Below are 20,338 nucleotides of genomic sequence, written 5' to 3'. Positions count from 1 at the left end.
CTTTCTTTCTTTAATATTTTTTTAGTTGTAGTTGGACACAATGCCTTTATTTTATTTATTTTTATGTGGTTTAAATTTTTTATTTTTTATTTATATATGATAGTGGGATACATTACAATTCTTTTATTATTATTATTATTATTATTATTATTATTATTATTTAGTTTTTGGTGGACACAACATCTTTATTTTATTTGTATATGGTGCTGAGGATTGAACCCAGCACCCCGCGCATGCCAGGCGAGCGCACTACTGCTTGAGCCACATCCCCAGCCCTAGAATTCTTATTACACATATACAGCACAATTTTTTATATCTCTGGTTGTATACATAGTACATTCACACCAATTTGTATCTTCATACCTGTACTTTGAATAATAATAATCATCACATTCCACCATCATTAATAACCCCATGCCCCCTCCCTTCCCCTCCAACCCCTCTGCCCTATCTAGAGTTCATCTATTTCTCCCATTCTCCCCCTCCCTATCCTACTATGAATCATCCTCCTTATAGCAAAGAAAACATATGGCATTTGTTTTTTTGGGATTGGCTAACTTCACTTAGCATTATCTTCTCTAACTCCACCCATTTACCTGCAAATACCATAATTTTATTCTCTTTTATTGCTGAGTAATATTCCATTGCTGAGGATCGAACCCAGCACTTCGCAAGTGCTAGGTGAGCACTCTACTGCTGAGCCACAAGCCCACCTCTGCTTCTTTATTTCTTTATCTTGTGAGAGACATCATTGTCCATCGAGATCAGGCCTGAAAAATTGTTCCCAAGCCCTTATTTGCTCTTATACACTATTACCATCCTTTTAATTCTATATCTCTCAAACGTACTTCCTCCTTCAGCCCTAGAGTCACTGTCTTCATTCAGCTCCTCATCCTTCTTCTTTTTTATTTTTTTAGTTGTAGTTGGACACAATACCTTTATTTTATTTATTTTTATGTGGTGCTGAGGATCGAACCCAGTGCCTCGCACATGGTAGGCAAGTGCTTTATTGCTGAGCCACAACCCTAGCCCAGCTCCTCATCTTCTTATTTGGAGTCTTCAAACCACTCTGTGATCACATTACCTGCATTCTATCCCTCAGCCAAACTCTCTATCCTTCACATCTTCTATCAGCTTAGTACTCACAAAACATAACTGTCATTCTTTTATATGATCAAAGATTTCAGTGATTCCCTAATAGCAATAGAATACAGCCTACCTACCTTTCCAACCTTACCTCTGATTCTCACCTCAACAAGCTATCTATTGCAGGCATACTTTACTTCTGTCTCCATTTTGCCTTTACTCATGCCTGGGATGTCCTTTCTCTTCCTGACTGCATAGCCTGAATCTTCCTCAATCTTTAAGGGCCATCCTACATTCTACTTCTTCCCCACTCTAGTCCACAATAATAGACCCAACATTTTCAAAGCACCTTGCAATTCACAAATGCATCTGCCTGAGAATTCAGCTCTACCAGTCTCATTTTATGCATGAAAAAAATGCACAGAACTGAGTTACTTGCCGGAGAGTATACAGCTGGTAAGATACAGAGCCTGGGTCTGCTTTTACCTCAATGACCACTCCCTCTCTGACCTCACAGCATTATGGTATTCATCACTCCTTCAAACTTAATCATATACTGCCTGTGACCAGCAGAAAGAGGAGTCTTGGGAGTAGGAGGGTAAGATCTAAAAGGAGATCATCTTCTATTTGACATGGAAACTGGCCTATAATTCATATCCTACTCAAGGATATGAATTGAGCTACCCAGAAACTACCTTTGGGAAGATGATCTGTCAATGAAGGTAAGCTGGGCAGAGCAGTGGGAATGGAAATTAACCTTCAGGTATATTATAAGTGGGGCCTAGAGCAAGGATCAAGACTGTGCAAAGGGTAGAGGTAGGGTTCTGGATGCTAGGACACTGTTTCTAAGTAGTTTGCTAAGTTCCTTGGCTATAGAAGAGCTACATCCTGTTCTATAAGCCACCTGGCTGAACAGTGTGACTTAAAACATGGCTCATGTGGTGTTTTGTTCAGTATGGGTCAGTTTCCCTAAGTCTGATAGCTCTGAGAGAACAAAGTTCAGTTGTATATCTGCAAAAGTGAATAGCAGCTGGGATATTAGGCATTAGATGACCCATCCTCTTTACCAGACACATGGGACATGACCTTGGACATGAGCCCTGAGAGGTATCTTCTGTGACATCTTCTCTGAAGGAGAGCATAGCCTTGTGACATATCAGGTATTTGAGCTCCCTCAGCAAGTCAGGGCCTCAGAAAATACCTGTGAAATGAGTGGAAGAGAGATAATGCCAGGCTGTAGCCTGGTAAGGCAGGTAAATGTGGTGCTGACCTTTTTCTATCTCTGAACTCTCTTAAGTGACCTTGGGAACACATTACATCCTAAGGAGGGCCTGATGATCCTTCTCCCTTTTCTTTTTCTCAGGGTTCCTGATTTCATCATCAGTCCTTCAGACTGCAACAATAGCTTGCTTGGATGCTTCCCACCCCATCTTGTTGATCTCCATCTTTAGACTTGAACATTTATGTTCTTACGTTGTTTTCTTTTTAAAAGTAGAGTACTATTAATTCAAGATGGGGAAAGCCAGACTTTCTATTATTTTCTAAATCAGAATTAGAGAAAAACCCAGAATACTAAATTTATTTCAGAAAGAATTTAAAAATATATATGCAATAGAAAAAAACAGTACAACATTAAAAATTTTCCTGAAAAAAGAAATCATAGTATAAATACTTCAAGTCATACCATTGCACAATGCTGTTTTCATTTCTGAATATCACCTTTCAGCTCTTGCTTACATGGAGACATAGCAATCTGCAAAGGTAATGGTCATGTGTATTAATCCTTTTGTATTCTGCTTTTCATTTAATTCCATAATATTTTTCTGTAATACTACCCATTCTTCAGAATTATTTTTTTACAGCTGAAGAGTAATTTACCTTCAGCATATACTGTAATTTACAAAGTCATTTTCTTGTTTCCATTTTTTTGTTCTTATTGTATTCTTTGCTGTTAGAGATAAGGATGCAATGAACACTTGTGTATATATAGTTTTTTATGTCAAATAACTTCTCTAGAATAAATTCCCAGGAGTGAGATTGCTGGATTATAGGGTATGGACCTTTTTTTATTGTCCATTTTATGTTGCTATTTTTGTCCAAATGGATTGTATCAGTTTATGTACCAGCAGTATTGTACAGTTACCAATCCTGTTTCAACCTTTCTAGGCTTAGGAACTTTTGTTTGCTTTTTTTTCAGTAGTTTCTCATGTATGGCATTTAGGGTGAAATTCATAAGATCACAGGTGAAGTTTTCTTCAGCACAAAGTAAAAATAATCTAATTTGGGGCTTAAGGGTTTCTAATAGTATTTCTTGTGGTGGATAGATTTTTTTTTTAACTCATTGTACTAGATAACAATTATTTTCCTAAAAGCTTTGTTGGAAGCTGGGATGGAAAACCTTGCCTTTAAACTTGTGACCAAAACATGAAGAAAAAAATTCTATGATCTTTGAGAGCAGTTTATTCAATAATACAAAAAAGACTAGCTTAAATAGTTAATTTAATTTCTGGGGATTAAATAAGTGGAAAGAACAAACAAGTTTGGGTTCATTTCCTAATTCTATTTTTTAATTATATTGAACAAACTTGCATAGTCTCCTTGAATCTCAGTTTTCTTATCTTTTTAAAAAAATTTTTTAGATGCCGATGAACCTTTATTTTATTCATTTATTTATATGCAGTGCTGAGAATCGAACCCAGTGCCTCACACATGCTAGGCAAGTGCTCTACCACTGAGCCACAGCCCCAGCCCAGTTTTTTTGTCTTAACAATGAAAAAATAATGAGTCGTTCACTCATTCATTTTACGCATGTTTATTGAGTGCGTATTACATTCTAGCATAGGTGCCAGACAATAGGGGGCAGATACAATGATGAACAAGAAAGACAAAGGACCCTAGGACTGTGTCTAAAAAAAACAGTAAACAAGCAAACAAATAGTGTCTCATGTACAACACAGTCTAGCAAAGAGTGGATGCTCTTTCATTACCTAGTGTTTCTCCTTCACATTTTCTCCCTAAAATTAATACTAAATTTTGAAGATAATTTGTTCTGTACCACCCAAGAAAATATTCTTTGAAATTCTTACCTGCAATGTGATGTGGGAAGATTTGTTCCGTCATTCATAGTTAAAGAAATTCAGTAGATATTTCCCTTTCCTCATATCCAGATGTTAATATTACCCCTGGAAGGAACGGAACCCATTCCTTCCATTCTATCAGTTCCATACTAAGGATTCCATTCTTTCCATACTAGCAGTTGATGTTTCATTTAGTCCAGGTTACTCCATGACTTAAAGCAGAGGTTATAAGGTGGATGCTGCTGGTATGTTGTTTGACTTATGGTATGTTTTAAAATTTAGTTAGTTGCTGCTATAGTTTGGATCTTAAATGACCCTGCAAAGATTAATGCGGTATTGGCTTTTCCCATCATGGTACTATTAGGAGGGGTTAGAGCCTTTAAGATGTGGGGCCTCCTGGGAGGTCTTTGGGCCTTTGTGGGTGTGCCTTTGGAGGGGATTGTGAGACTCTAATCCCCTCTTCTCTTCTTCCTCCTCTTTCTCTTTCTTTCCTTGGCCACAAGGTAAGCTTGTTCTCCACCAGTGCCATCTGGCACCACCCCTACCACTGACCTAAAACCAGTGGGTCTATCTGATCATGAACTGGAATCTTTAAAACTGTGAGCCAAAATAAACCTTTTCTCTTTATAAGTTGGTTATCTTAGGTATTTGATATAGTGATGAAAACCTGACAAACACATTTGCCAAAATTTTAAAATTCAAATAAAAATTTAGATTTCTGGTATTTTGAAAAACAAAGATTTGGCAATACTGGACCCAATTTTTTTTAGGTGGGGACTTCACTCAAATAGATTGCCTGGCTCCTGTGGGCATTTGAGTTGCTCCCTGGTATTAAGTATAGTCTTCCAAACTATATCCCATCCACTTGCCCATGATAGGGAAAAAGAGCTAAATTATGGTAAAAAGCAGCCAGAAGAAGGGTGTAGGTGAGAAAGGGATTATTTGACCTCTCCCTTTGTCCTCAGATCAGAGACTCATGTCTTGGATGTGCCTTTAATTCTTTACCCTCATAGAGTTACTTCAATTGCTATTCTAAAACAAAAATGAAATCCCTTTTTCTTTATATTCTTACCCCATGTAGTGCTCACTGATGGTGGAAAGCCATGCCACTTTTATGAATTCCCAGGATTATCATGTGAGATCTAATGCAGCAGTTCTCAAAATGTGGTCTATAGAACCTGAGGGGGTCCCTGAGGTCAAAATTTTTTCATAATAAGATGTTTTTTGATCTTTCCACTAGGTTAATATTGCATTGATGGTGCCAAAACAATTATGTAAAAAACTTCTGGTGCTTTGGGCATTAAACTGGTATAAGTCATTTTATCTGTGTGTTCTTTTTTTTTTTTTAAAGAGAGAGAGAGAATTTTTTAAAATATTTATTTAGTTTTTCAGTTTTCGGTGGACACAACATCTTTGTTTGTATGTGGTGCTGAGGATCGAACCCAGGCTGCACACATGCCAGTAGAGCGCGCTACCACTTGAGCCACATCCCCAGCCCAATCTGTGTATTCTTCACTAGGCATTTGCAGTTAAGAAGAAAAAAAAGAAGAAAAGCTAGTTTAAGCTAAGTGTGGTGGCATGTACGTATAGAACCAACTCTTCAAGAGAATCACTGGGGCCTGGGAGTTTGAAACACCAACCCTTAAAAATAAAAAAATAAAAATAAACTAGTTTAATTCAAGAATGTCCATGATGTAGAAGTAAAAATTTTATTAAATCTCAATTCTTGATTACATGTCTTTTTAATATTCTATTTGAAGAAATTAAAAGTATGAAAAAAGTAGTTCTGTTATATCTCAAAGTACTGTACTTTTGCTTTGACTTGTATTGTACTTTTATAAACTAACTTCCCCCTCCTCAACCATGGAACAGAAATTTTACATGAAAGAACAACTAACAAACTGTGGTTATTCAGGCTTGGGAATTTGGCAGATATTTTCTCAAAAATAAACAGTTTATTTTGACAGTGATAAAATTTAAGCTTCCAACAAAAATTAGAATACTGGTAAGTCTTAGCTGCCTCTATGAGCTTGACTCATTAATTCTGAAAGAATTTTCCAATGAAATTAGAAGTGATAAAAAAAAGAAGTGATATTAAAGAATGTGATTTTTTTTGCTATTGTGTTAAAAAATGTGTTAGTATTTAGAATATTAGTGAAACAATTTTTCCAACTGACTACTTCTTGATGTTATAAAATTATGCTTGGGTAAAAGAGCAGTATAAGATATAAAATTATGCTTGGGTAAAAGTATAAGATAGTTCAGTGAATTTTAATTTAACAGTAAGTAAAGTTCATTGAGGTAGTTTCAGCTTCCATGTTATAATTAATATGTAAGAAACTATTACTTGCTAATTTTTTGTGTAGTACCAAAGAATATAAAAAAATCTGAAAAGACTATTAAAATACTTCTATACATTTTTCTAAATGTTTTCTGTGTAAGACTGGGTTTTCTTCCTGTTCCGTAAACAAAACAATGTATAACAGATTGTAAAAGCAATCCATATAGGATTTCAGCTGTCTTGTATTACATCAGACTTTAAAAGTTTTGCAAAAATGAAAAAAACAACGTCACTCTTCTCATTAAATTTATTTTAAGAAATAGGACTGGAGATATAACTCAGTTGGTAGAGTGCTTACCTTGCATTCAAAAGGCCCTTGATTCAATCCCCAGCACCACGAAAGAAAAAAAAAGAAATAGTTATTTTTCCTAAAAAGTATGTTATTCATTAAATTTTTAAAGATTTTTTATTATTTTTTTTGGTGGGTTGGGAGTACTGGGGATTGAACCCAGGGGTACTCTACCACTGAGCTACATCCACAACCATTTTTATTGTTCTGTTCTGAGACTGGGTATTAGTTAAGTTACTGAGACTGACTTTGAACTTGTGATCTTCTTGTGTCAGCCTCCCCAGTCACTAGAATTATAGGCATGTGCCATTGCACCTGGATATTGTTAAAAGTTTTACTTATTTACTTATAAAAGTAACTAATTTACTCTTAATTTTTTTTGATGGTGAGGATTGAATCCAGGGCCTTGTACATACATGCTGCGTATGAACTATACTCCCAGCCCAGATTAATTGTTTCAAATGAATTAATATCTTATAAATTTCTCAGTTTTAATTTCTGATGTGGTAAACAGAAATAGATATAACCCACATAAACAAAACCTCTTTGGGGTCTTCAGTAATTAAAAACTGTAAGAGGGGTTCCAAGACCAAAATATTTGAGAACCAATGCTCTAATGAAATAAACTTTAGCCATGCTTAAACCTCCTAGTAAAGACCACCCTTACTTCTACTCGGGTTGCTTCTGTGGCTACTCTATGGGAAGTAACTGTTCCTGGAGCCTCAGAAGGAATTGTAGGTGATAATCTATTACTTTATGTAGTAGCATCTTTCTGACTCCAGACATCCTAGCCCCTCACAGTCCCAGCACCCTTCCTCTTTAATGGGTTTGGTTCCCAAAAACTTTGGGCTGAAATGAATTGTTTTTTTTTTTTTTAACTTGCATAATTACAGAATACCAGATTGAATTAAGTGGTTATGTTTTGTGTCTTAAATAAATACAAATGTAAAAGTAGACACAACTTCCTTTTGGTTTCAGTTCTTATGCAATTATAATACCAAATACAATTTATAGTTACTAAAAATTTAAAAACCAAAGCAATCAAATTAACTATTAATTTCATATGCAGATGATATTTTGCTAAAATTGCCACTACAATCCACTACAACTTAAATGTGGCACTTACTGTTGTGGATAAGTTCAGCAAATATATATTACAATGATGGCTTAATTTCCCCACTTTCTCTATTCCAAATACTGTACAACATTCATCATTGTGTGTGATGATGTCGTTTAGACTTCATGTGGCATATTGCATGCCTCTTTCTTTTCTCATCATCAATATTGCCTAGTGTGAACTAGATCATAAACTCAACACTGCTCTTAAAATTGTATCATGGTGGATACGTAGATGATCCAGAATGTTTACACTTTAAAAAACCTCTATTATCTAATTTTAAAAAGTTGTTGGAGAGCACTGATGAACTGCTATGTGGATCTCAGCTTGAGAATGTTTCAGTAGGTCACAGTGTGACATTTGGAATCAGACTGGATTTGAAATTTGTCTCTGTGTATTACCTCACCTCTCTAGGCCCCAGTTTCCTCAACCTTTACCTAATGGTTTTATTTAATTTGTGAAAAATAATAATCCCTATTTCCAAAGGTAGTTATGAGGATTGAAATAGTCTAGAAAGCACCTGGTGTAAACTTGGCACTTAATAAATCTCATACCCTTTTCTAAAGTTAAAAATTGGATCAAACTTGTCCACCAATAAGAAATAGATCTGGGACACTTGAAGGCAAACATACCTTGTCAGAAAGATCTATTCTTGTAAACACCTCTAGGCTTTTTTTTTTCCCCATGGCAAAGATGCTGTATTCTCTAAACCCAAGTACAGGGTTGAGGCTGAGGCACAAGCCTTCATCTCTGGGAAGGTGCATGACCTGGACTTCTGAGGTCTGAGGCTTTTCTGACCTGTTGAGGAACATCTCCTTCCCAAATGTGGTAAATCAGTCTGCTTTTTGCTTTACTTACAGGGAGTGGAGCTTGCTCGCTGTACACGCTGCTTCACACCTGAGGATGTCAATGGAAAAGCCTCAGTCCCAGGCAGAGGCACCAGAAAGGGCATGGACACGTTCATGAACTTCAAGAGGCAGCCACTAGCTGACCAGAAACTCTGCTCCCGGGATGGACACATGGAAGCTGTAGCACAGATGTGCTCATTATGCCGACAGGACCTGCAAGATGAAGGCTCTTGGTTTCTACCATGCCAACATTTGTTCTGTAAGGACTGCTTCCAGGGCTTGATGCAGGAGTTAGGGCATATTGCCAGGGCTTATGGGACTGTCCCAGATGGTAAGTACAAAAGCACCACAAGTTCACTTCCTTCTAGAGAACAGGTTTCTTTAGACAAAATCAGAATTTAAATGCCCAAGGGACACTCACTGCTGAAAGCAACTCTTTGGGGAATCTGTGAGACAAAGCAAATCTTCTGATGCCTGATATATCTGTTTTGTAAACTGGGAACTTTTCATCTGTGGGGTTTCCTTAAATTGGTGGTAGGCTAAGAAGCTTGTGAAGCTTTTAACCCAGGAGCAGTTACTTCCCATAGATAGCCAAGGTTTGACTGACTCCCTAGATGGAGAGGATGTATCCTGGCTCACTAAACTGCCACCATAGAAGAAGAACAGCTGGGCGTCTAGTGTTAGTCAGGAACAGATTTTGAACAGAATCACACTGACTAGTGAACCATTCAATATTTAAGTTGCTGCCCAGCCTGAAGCCTGTGTCTTACTCCTGCATGTGTGGTTTCCTAGGAAACAATCTGAATTGAGAACTCTGAAGTCCTTGGAGACTGGAAGCAAGCAGGTCCTTTCATTTTAGTATTTTAGCACAGGGCACTTAGTACAGGAACAGTGTCTGCTGAATGAAATTGTACAGTGAGAAAGTCAAATAAATGGAAACATTTAGAAACATCATATTTGATAGTTTCCATTTGTTTAATTCTCTGCAGTATTTCCAAAGTGATTTGTAGCACAAAGCTAGCTTTCTTTGAGGCATTGCTATTAAGAGTGAGCTTTAAAGCTGAATCTTGAGCCCTCTGAACCTGTGGGCAAGCAACCTAACCTCTCTGAGCCTGCTGAAAGTTTGGAACACAGAAAAAATGTGGTCTATTTTGATTTTTAAATTTAACATGCAGCATGCCTATAATCCCAGAAACTCAAGAGGCTGAGGTGGGAGGATTGCAAGTTTGAGGCCAGTCTCAGCAATTTAGCAAGACCTGTCTCAAAGAAAAAATTGAAAAAAGGACTATGGATGTAGCTCAGTTGTAAAGTGCCCCTAGGTTCAATTCCCAATACCAAAAAACAAAAGTAAATTAATATATGATTTTTTAAAAAATGTTTTTTAGTTGTTGATGGACCTTTATTTTATTTATTTGTATGTGGTGCTGAGGATCGAACCCAGTGCCTCAGGCATGCTAGGCAAGCGCTCTACCACTGAGCCACAACCCCAGCCCCTAATATATGATTTTTAAACATAATTTAAACTTCATTCTTTGTCAAGTTTTTAATTTTAAGTTACAAACCACATTCTACTTAAAAGTGGAATAAATTTTAACAATTACTTTTAAAGGAACTATAATTAATATTTAAACTTATTTATAAACTTTGTTATATTTACTTTGTAAATTAAATGTGTTTTCTTTCTTTTTAAGTACTTCAATTATCTGGAAAACAGGCATTCCTACTTACTTAACTCTTGGAAATACAGTAAATTTATAGATATAGTGAATCTTAAATATGCTTTAGCAGTGCTTACACTGTTGGGTGAATATCCAGCATATATATAAAGAACTCCTAAAGCTTAACAATAAAAAAAAATCTGATTAAAAAATAGGCAAAGACCTTAAATAGACAATTTTTCAAAGAAGATATATAAATGGCCAATAAGTAAATGAAAAAAAATGTTCAATATCACTAATCATTAGGGAAATCTGGTCTGGGGTTGTGGCTCAGTGGTAGAGCACTTGCCTAGCATGTGTGAGGCACTAGGTTTGATTCTCAGCACTGCATATAAATAAATGAATAAAATAAAGGTTCATCAACACCTAAAAAAGCCATTAGGGAAATCCAAATAAAAAACTCAGTAAGGTACCACCACATGCTCATTAGGATGTCTATTAAACAAACAAACCAAAAAAGACCTAGATAATACCAAGTTTTGGCAAAGATACAGAGAAATTGGAATCCTGTACTGTTGGAATAGAAATTAGTATAGCTACTGTGAAAAATAATATGGTAGTTCCTCAGAAAATTAAAAATAGAATTACCATATGATCCAGCAATTCCACTTCTGGTTATACAACCAAAAGGATTTAGAATAGGAACTTGAAGAGATATTTGTATACCCATGCTCATAGCAGCATTTGCAATATCCACAAGGTGGAAGCACCCCAGGTATCTACTAACAGAATGGATAAACAAAATGCTGTATATCCATATAATGAAATAGTAATTAGTCTTAATAAGGAAGGAATTTCTGATGCATTCTGTTACACAGATGAACCTTGAAGGCATTATACTAAATGAAATAAACCGGTCACAAAAGAACAAGTACTATGTGATTTTAGTTACATTAGGTCTTAGACTAGTCAAATTCATAGAAATAGAAAGTAGAATGGTGGTTGCTAGGGGGTGGTGGAAATGGAGAGTGATTGTTTAATGGGTATAAGTTTCAGTTTTGCATTTATTTATTTATGGTACTGGGGATTGAACCCAGGGCACTCAGCCACTGAGCTATATCCCCAGCCCTTTTTATTTGTTATTTTGAGACAGGGTCTTGCTAAGTTGCTGAAGCTGGCCCCAAACTTGTGATTTTCCTGCCTCAGTCTCCCGAAGCACCGGGATTATAGGTGGGCACCACTGCACCTGGCCTTGCCCATTTTTTAATGGGGTCTTTGTTGTTGTTGAATTGTATAAGTTTATTATGTATTCTGAGTATCAATCCCTTATTAGATATATGACTTACAAGTATTTTCTCCCATTCAGTGAGTTGCTTTTTATTCTGTTGATGCACTAAAGTTTTTATTTATTTACTTTTTATTTTGTGGTGCTATGATCAAATCCAGGGCCTCACACATGCTAGGCAAGTATTACCATGAGCTACATTCTCAGCCCCAGGTGCTTAATTTTGATGAAGTCTTGATTTACCTATTTTTTGTTTTGTTGCCTGTGCTTTTGGTCTCATATCTAAGAAATAATTGCCAAATGCAAAGTCATGAAGTTTTCTTCTGAGAGTTTTATTATAGTTTTAGCTCTTAGAACTTTGATCTCACTTAAGATTTTGTTTGTTTGTTTTATGGTGCTAAGGGTTGAACTCAGGGCCTTGTGCATGCTAGATAAGCAATTCAATTAATATTTTTAATGTGGACTAATAGTGTGTGTCTTGAGACTTCAACTCTAATGTTAGAAGATTAAATTCATATGAATGGTGATTATTAGAATCATAGTGTTTGTCACCAAGTTATTCTATGTGCAGTGGAGAATAAAAGCATAAGCTCCGCCAGGCATGATAGCACACTCCTGTTATCCTAGTGACTTGCAAGACTGAGGCAGGAGGATTGCAAGTTTGAGGCCAACCTCAGCAACTTATGAGGCCCTAAGTAAGACCCTGTCTCAAAATACAAAACAAAAAGTTCTAATTTCAATCCTTAGGAGTGAAAAAAAAATGGATTTAAAAGTATACACTTTGGTGTCAAGCATTTGAGTGTCAGTACTAATCTGCCTGCCACTTAATAGTTGTATAACTTGGGCAACTTACTGCATTTGTTAGTTCTCTAGGTTTTTATTATCATTATTATTGTTATTTTCCTGTACAATAAGGTTGATAATAATAGTAACTAGTTCAAAGGAATGTTATAAGATTAAATGAGAAGATACACATAAATGAAGCATTCTGTAATAATCTAGTATATAGTAAGAGTCTAAGAAATGTCAGAAATGTTGTTATTTAGAACTTGTAAAACTGTGATATGGACACAAACAAATACACAAAAATTGTGTTAGGTATAAACATGCTTGATTTGGAACCAGAGAAGCAGTTTATGGTGTATGTGACTGTTTTCATTATGTCTTATGGTCTAGTTAGGCCATTGTTACCTTCCATATTTGCCTTTATAGGTGAACAGTGGAATAAGATTCCTCTTTATTTCTTGGAATTATTAGTAGTTTGTGCATTGTGGTATTTGTTGGTTTGTGTGTTTGTCTCCTGCACAGGTATTTATTGTCTGCTCTGTGTCAGGCTCTATGGCATTTAAAGTACAGAAATAAAAAGACAGGAGCTCATATTCTAATAAAGATAGATAAACAGATTATTTAAAGTTTTATCAAAGGAACAATAATTCTGAGAGGTTCTCCATGCCTCAGGACTGGTGGATATCAGTTGCTCATTAAATATTTTCTGAAGGACTAAACACATGGCACCCCAATTGCCGCAGTCCGGCTGCAGCAAACTAACTGGGGGGTGACGAACAACTTGTGTACATTGGTACAGCAGGAGTGGGAGCCATTTATTGTAGGACAGGAGGGGTATATATACATTCCACACAGCTTATCTTAATTAACATAAACTAGATACAGCAGTCAACCAATAAGGAATCTCCACACTTAATGGCTCGCTGGCATTACTTCACAAACCACTCCCTCTGGCAAAATGCCAGGCGCCATCCTGACTTGTTTACAGACCCTAACACCCAATGAACTATCTGATGAAAGTCAGGGTTGTCACTTTTCTATGGCAAGTCTAGTGAGACACCAATAGTTGAACTCATATTTCTGGTTTGCAGTTTGAGAAACCATTCTTGGGTGTCTGATTCTTTGGAAAGAGCTTTCAGTGGTGCTACTTTATCCATCAGAATAGGAGCACAGCCTTTCTCAAGAAGGTTTATCCTCTTTCTGCCATTGTGGAATTTTTAAAAGTAAAATGTGGAATCAGGTAGAGGGATGGTAGGTAGATGGTTAGAGACTGCTGATGGCCAAGGAATAAATAGGTTTCCTAGTATCTAGCCAGATGATGCTACATTGCATAGGGATGAATATATTTTCATAAATCTATTTCTCCTGGTTAAATAGAAGAGGGGCTTTGTCTGAATTCAGGGTCCATCCAGCTGGTTTTCAACTCTAACCCTTCAAGGTCTGTACTCCTTATTGGGATTTAGAACTGAGGGGATGGCCTAAGGAGAGTATCTTCTCATTCAACTGGACTGTGCCTTCCATTTCTATAACCCAACATAGAACATGATATAGAACAGGAACTGAAGTGAATATTTGCCTATATAGGAGACTATTTTTCACTTGTGACACTGTCCCTTTCCATTCTTTAATGTGGAGGTACAAAACACAATTATCGCTGGGCTCAAGGTAGCACATGCCTATAATCCCAGTGACTTGGAGGCTGAGGCAAGAGGATTGAAAATTTAAGGCCAGCCTCAGGAACTTAGTAAGGCCATGTCACCAAATAAAAAATAAAAAGGCCTGGAGATGTAACTCAGTGGTAAAATGCCACTTGTTTGATCCCCAGTACAGCCAAAACAAACAAAACCACACACAGTTAATTATCTAGCACTTACTATATTGGGCACTTGTTCCTGTATTATCTTTTCTAAACTTCACAGTAGCCTATAAGGTAGGTCTAATCATTCTTATTTATAGATGAAAAACTTGGGGACCAGGGAATTTATGGCTTAAGTTCTAACAACTAGTAAGTGTCAGGTCAGGTGAAACTCAAATTGTCATCTACATTATAGCACTTTGTTCGAGGGGAGAGTCCACAGGCACCTCGAATCACTGAACTGATGGGAGTCCCAATGGAGAATCTATGAGGAAAGAGCAAATCTTGCAGCCTGAATTATCACATGCAATTTTTTATTAGTTTATTTTTTAATTAAGAAACTTTTAACTGATAGATAAAATTGTATGTATTTACCATGTAAAGCATGATGTTTTAAAGTACAGATACCTTCTGGAATGATTAAATCCAGCTGATTAACCTGTGAGTCATCTCACATTGTTATTTTGTGGTCAGAACACTTTATATCCACTCTTTCTGCATTTTGAAGAATACAGTATATAAGTAACTACAATCACCATGCTGTATAATACATATCTTGAACTTATTTCTCCTACCTAGCTGAAATTTTGTATCCTTTGACCAACAATTACCAACCTGCTCTCTGTCTTAGCCCCTGGTAACCCCCTTCTACTTTCTACTTCTATGAGATCAACTTTGTTAGATTCCACATGAGGGAGATTATGCAATATTTGTCTTTCTGTGCCTGGCTTTTATTTCACTTAACATCATGTCCTTCAGGTTTATTCATGTTTCCCAAATGTTGGATTTCCCTTTTGTTCAAGGCTGAATAGTATTCCATCACATACATATACCACATTTCCTTTATCCATTAATTCACTAAAGGACACTTAGGTTGATTTAGGTTGATTCCATATTGTGGCCATTGTGAATAATGTTGCAGGAGTGCCTATTATTTCTTCAACATACTGATTTCATTTCCTTTGGATGTATACCCAATAATGCAGCTGCTGAATCAAGTGTACATCTTTAAATTAATACAGCTATAGCCAAGCTGAGATTCTCCCAAGCAACTCCAGAATACTAGGAAAATGGGTCTACATTACATCTGAGGTTCTGAGTAGACCAGCTGGGAAACATCTTTAAAAGCTGATGATGGAGACCAGAGTAAAGGTTGGAGTGTGCTGAGTACACAGTGGCTTAGCCCTGCAGTGGGATGACTAGAGCTGCAGGCTCTGTGCAGAAAGGCTGGATATTGGAAATGGAGCTACTCAGACAATTAGAGTATCTGCTCAGGGCTATAGATGATTCTCTACTTGAGATGGTTCAGCTTTTAATTTTTTGACTTTTATGATTGTGTGAAAGAATATACCCATACAATCATTCTGCTTTTCACTTTTAATACAATAGTCAATAAATTACAATGAAAACTTCAATACTTTATTATAAAATAGTATTTGTGTTAGATGATTTTGCCCAACTATAGGCTAATTTCAATGCTCTGAGTACTTTTAAGATAGGCTAGGATAAGCTATGATGTTTGGTAGGTTAGATGGATGAAATGGTTTTTCAATTTATGATATTTTCAATTTATGATGGGTTTATCAGGGCATAATTCTATCATAAGTTAAGAAGCATATGTATTTCCTTTTAAGCCTAATTGAAAATGGTCCCCAGGTCAAATTCTACCCAGACAGTTAACAACTGAATACCAAAAGTGGTACTTTAAATAATTGTAGCAAGCTCTGAAGGGAGTCAGCATCCCTGAAATATTTACCTTGTGCTGGCCCATCTTCAAGATTCTCAGGGTTCCTATGGTTGTATTTGTTGTTTGGGGGTAGGTGGCAATTAATTGGGTATTTTCTTCCCTGTGTGAGTAAAAGGATCATCATTTTTTTCCTCTTTAAAGCAACTAAATAATGCTGGTTATTGTGGGCATGCCCGTAATCCTAGTGACTCAGGAAGCTGAGGCAGGAGGATTGCAAGTTCAAGGCCAGCCTCAGCAATTTAGTGAGGCCCTAGGCAACTTAATCAGACCCTGTCTCAAAATACAAAATAAAAAAAAAAAAAAGGACAGGGATAGCTCAGTGGTAGTGGGTCTCTGGGTTCAACCCCCTTCCCCCCCGCACATACACACACACAAAAACAACTAAATAACAAATTGTGTGGCTGAGAGACCTTGATTCTCAAATCTGAATTTCAGAATCTACCTATTTAAAATTTTGCTTTTCTCATTTTCAAAGTGGGGGATCTAATCAAGATGTGGGAAGAATAATGGTCCAAATGTCACAGTTCTAGAGCTCATCTGAACTCTAGCAAGAATTGACTGGACAATTCCAGACCCTCTCTGCTTTTCAGGCTTGGATTTGATTAACTCTAAAAATATCAAATAACTACCACAGTTCCATGCTTCCTGAAGCTAGTTAAGGGTGACAGCATATTTCTCATACACTGCTAATACTAAAAGGGAGAGCAATCACTGTCCCTTGGTGGGCAGGCCTTGGAGGTTTGGGGAAGATCCAAAGAAAGGGAAATGATGCAAGATGCTACAACCTCAAAGTCAGAGAGGGAAATGACTCTTATCTTAATGAGCAGCTCAGCTGGAGGAGTTCTAATGGTCTTTGGTGAGAATGGGAGGCAGGGGCTAAGATCTCAACCACAGGAGCCTGGGAGGCAGGTGACTGCTGTTGTTTATTCAAGGTGCTGAACAGCATGTCCAACCTTCTGGAGTCTGGTGCAGGCAGGGACCCAAGTCTCCTAGGAAGAGGGTAGGCTGCTGAGCTGTTCTGAATGGGTGTGTGGCAGGTGCAGAAGCTGGAGCTGCAGAGCCCTATCATTGGGGTGGCTTTTTAGTTCATGAACAGCTTCCTCACCTTAATTGGCTCTCTAGGGTCTTGGGAGTAGCACTGGCACCTCTGAACAATTGTTACTGTGAGAACAATTCCCCTGGTACTGGGAAGGAGGCAGGCTGTGTTTGGGGGGATGTGCTTGCCGTGCTAGTACTGACTAGGAAGCTATGCTTGGAACAGATTTGCTGAGGGAAGGGAGTGCAAGGTTCTCTGATTGCTAGGCATGGTGGCACTTGCCTTAACTCTAGCAACTTGGGAGGCTATGACAGGAGAATCATAAGTTAAAGGCTAGCCTGAACAAATAAGTAAGACTCTTATTTGAGTGTAAAAATCATTTTTTTTTTAAAGACTGGGTATGTAGCTCAGTGGTAAAGTGACCCTTAGTTAAATCCTCAGTGTCACAAAAACAAGGTTCCTATGATTGATGGAGGGGGTCCTGGAGGAACTTTTTGTCACTGGAACTCTCTCATTCAAGGGGGCTTGAGTGAGTGCTGTAGAGGCCTGAGAATAGGAAAAGCCCTTTCAGTTCGTCTCCAATGCTCACTTTACAGATGGGGCATTGGAACCCAGAAAAGGCCAAGATCCTGCTGAAGTTCACATAATTGTTCATGTGCAGAGCCAGGAAAAAAGTCTAACTCCCTTGCCTGGCAGTCCAGGGTTTGCTTGGGCTTGTAGGCTGTAAAAACTGCAGACCTAGATGGGGCTGGAGATGTGGCTCGAGCGGTGGCACGCTCGCCTGGCATGTGTGCGGCCCCGGTTCGGTCCTCAGCACCACATACAAACAAAGATGTTGTGTCCGCCGAAAAAAACTAAAAAATAAATATTAAAAAAAAAAACAAAACTGCAGACCTAGAGTAATGCTGCTCTAGATTCTTCCCCCGTTGTCTCTCTTCCCAGGCCCAGCTGGAAATGGGGTCATTCATTGGCTTTGCATGGAGTTTATCAGTATGTCAAATTTTGGACTGACTCTTTGAGATTTAGGGTCAAAAGAGGCAGAGGTACTATCAAATGAGATGAGCCCCCACTCTCACCTGTATCTTCAACATTCCACTGTGGATATTTTCTTGGCATGAAAAGCCTGTCTCAGCTAAATGGTTCCTAGGACTATGGGTTCTGAAGGCTGTGAACCATATGTTCATCTCCAGCCTCATCTAGTCACCTGACTTTCATGTTCAGCTTATGACTTCATTCAGATCTGTTGCTGCTCAGTCTCCTGGATATTCCTGGTTGACCTCAGCTTATTCTGTATTCCTTCCTATAGTGATATTTTTTTTTCTGATCTCATTGTACCTATTGCCATTCTGAGTTATGTTCCCAAATTCTGTAGCTTCAACCCTGATCATTCCCTCTGACTCTGGGCCTACATTTTAGCTACCTAAAGCCTACCAGTTTCTTTCAGTTCAGAATAGAAACTTAGTGCCTTCAATTCTCTTCCCAACAGGGACTCAAATTAATTTTACAGCCTCATTTCCTACCATTTCTCAACATGTCTTAGCCTTACTAATATTCTCCTAAAGAGGACCTACATTTTGGCATTTATAATCTGTTTATAATGTTCCCTCTTTCTGAATTCCCTTTCCTTTTTAGTAACATCCTACCCAAATTTAAAGGTCCAGCTCAAATGTGAATCAGTTATCAGAACTAGAGCTCACAGGAATAAGAGTGGCCTTGGGAACAAACAGGAACCCCCAAATCATAATTGAATCCCAAAGGGTGAGGTTAGAACAACTTAAGAAGCTGTTGCTTTAGGGTAGATGTGGGTAAGCTTTTTGTATAAAAGAGTAAATAGTAAATGTTTATGTCTTTGCTAGACATAAGTCTGTCACAACTACTTAATTCTGCCATTGTAGCACAAAAGCAGCCATTAACAACAGAAATGAAATAGGCATGATTATGTTCCAATAAATGGTTCCATAACCATATTATTTATTTGCAAAAACAGGCAGGCTGTAGTTTTCTGACCTGTTTTAGGCACTGGGGAAATTGGGTGAGTTTGAACCTATGGGTGTCATCAAATAGGAATAACCAGGCATGGATAGAAAAATATGGAAAGAGGGGCTGGAATTGTGACTCAGTGGTAGAGCGCTTGCCTAGCACGGGCGGGACCTGGGTTCGATCTTCAGCACCACATAAAAATAAAGGCATTGTGTTGTGTCCATCTACACCTATTTTTTTTTTTAAAGTCTATCCCAGGGAAAAAAAAAAAAAAAAAAAAGAAAGAAAGAAAAATATGGAAGGATAAGATGGGATTTGGCAATTGCCCTCTTCCTCTTCCACCTGTCTCTGTTTGTGACAGCCTATCCACTTGACTCAACATACCACTGCTACCCGCAACATCCAATTTTGGTCATGTCCTACCAGTTCTCTTTGTCTCTCTCCCACTCCCACCCCGATACCAGGGATTGAACCTAGGGGCACTTAACCACTGAGCCACATCCTGAGTTCTTTTTATATTTTATTTTGAGACAGGGTCTCACTGAGTTGCTTAGGGCCTCCTTAAGTTGCTGAGACTGGCTTTGAACTCACAATCCTCCTGTCTTAGCCTCCCAGGCTGCTGGGATTATAGGCATGTGCCATCAAACCCAGCTCTTCTGTCCCTTTGTTTCACTTCTGTCCTCATTGAGGATTTCATTAATATTTAACTGGACAAGCCTCCTTTCTGACCTCCCTGCTTCCAGTTCACCATGATAATCAGTTGTAAAGCCCAGCTCAGTCATGGTTCAGAACCTTTTTGCATTTTCTTTTAGTATAAAGGTCAGGCTCCTTAGCTTAGCATTCAGAGCCTTTCAGAGCTTACTCTCCTGCCAGTCTCTCCAAGTTCATTCCCTGCCGCTCCCCCTCATTCAGATTTTGTAATTATCCAGTACTTGAAGTCTTGCTACATCCTAATGTCTTTCCTCCAACTCGACCCTGTTTTTCCTTCCTGCTTATGTGTGACTTTATCTCTCTGGGGGGTAGATTTAGCTGCCAAGGAACACACCTTCCAGGACCATTGTGCATCAAAAATATGTGTCTTCTCCATCTGAAGTCCTAATCCTCTGCTTGTGACGGACCTTTGGTCACTATAGCAACTGACTGTGACGTCACAGGATAAGGACTTCAGGTGAAGTGGCAGGAGCCAGGTGAGTGTGTAGGAGAGAGATTTTAATGTCTGACGTAGGCCCCCCC

The 20,338-nt window shown here is 38.0% G+C and overlaps 1 protein-coding gene across 1 annotated transcript in view; it reads left to right on the top strand.

Annotated features, from left to right (window-relative positions):
• Trim66 (tripartite motif containing 66) overlaps positions 1-20,338 on the top strand; it is a 58,862-nt gene that overhangs the window by 1,513 nt on the left and 37,011 nt on the right. Inside the window, exon 2 of the mRNA XM_015477602.2 lies at positions 8,771-9,089. Within this exon, the coding sequence (XP_015333088.1) occupies positions 8,861-9,089 (229 nt within the window). The 5' untranslated portion in view covers positions 8,771-8,860. The remainder of the gene's footprint in view (positions 1-8,770; positions 9,090-20,338) is intronic.

Source organism: Marmota marmota, unplaced genomic scaffold (genome assembly GCF_001458135.2).
Source record: "Marmota marmota marmota unplaced genomic scaffold, marMar, whole genome shotgun sequence".
Taxonomy (NCBI): domain Eukaryota; kingdom Metazoa; phylum Chordata; class Mammalia; order Rodentia; family Sciuridae; genus Marmota; species Marmota marmota.
This window is presented reverse-complemented; position numbering and strand designations above follow the sequence as displayed.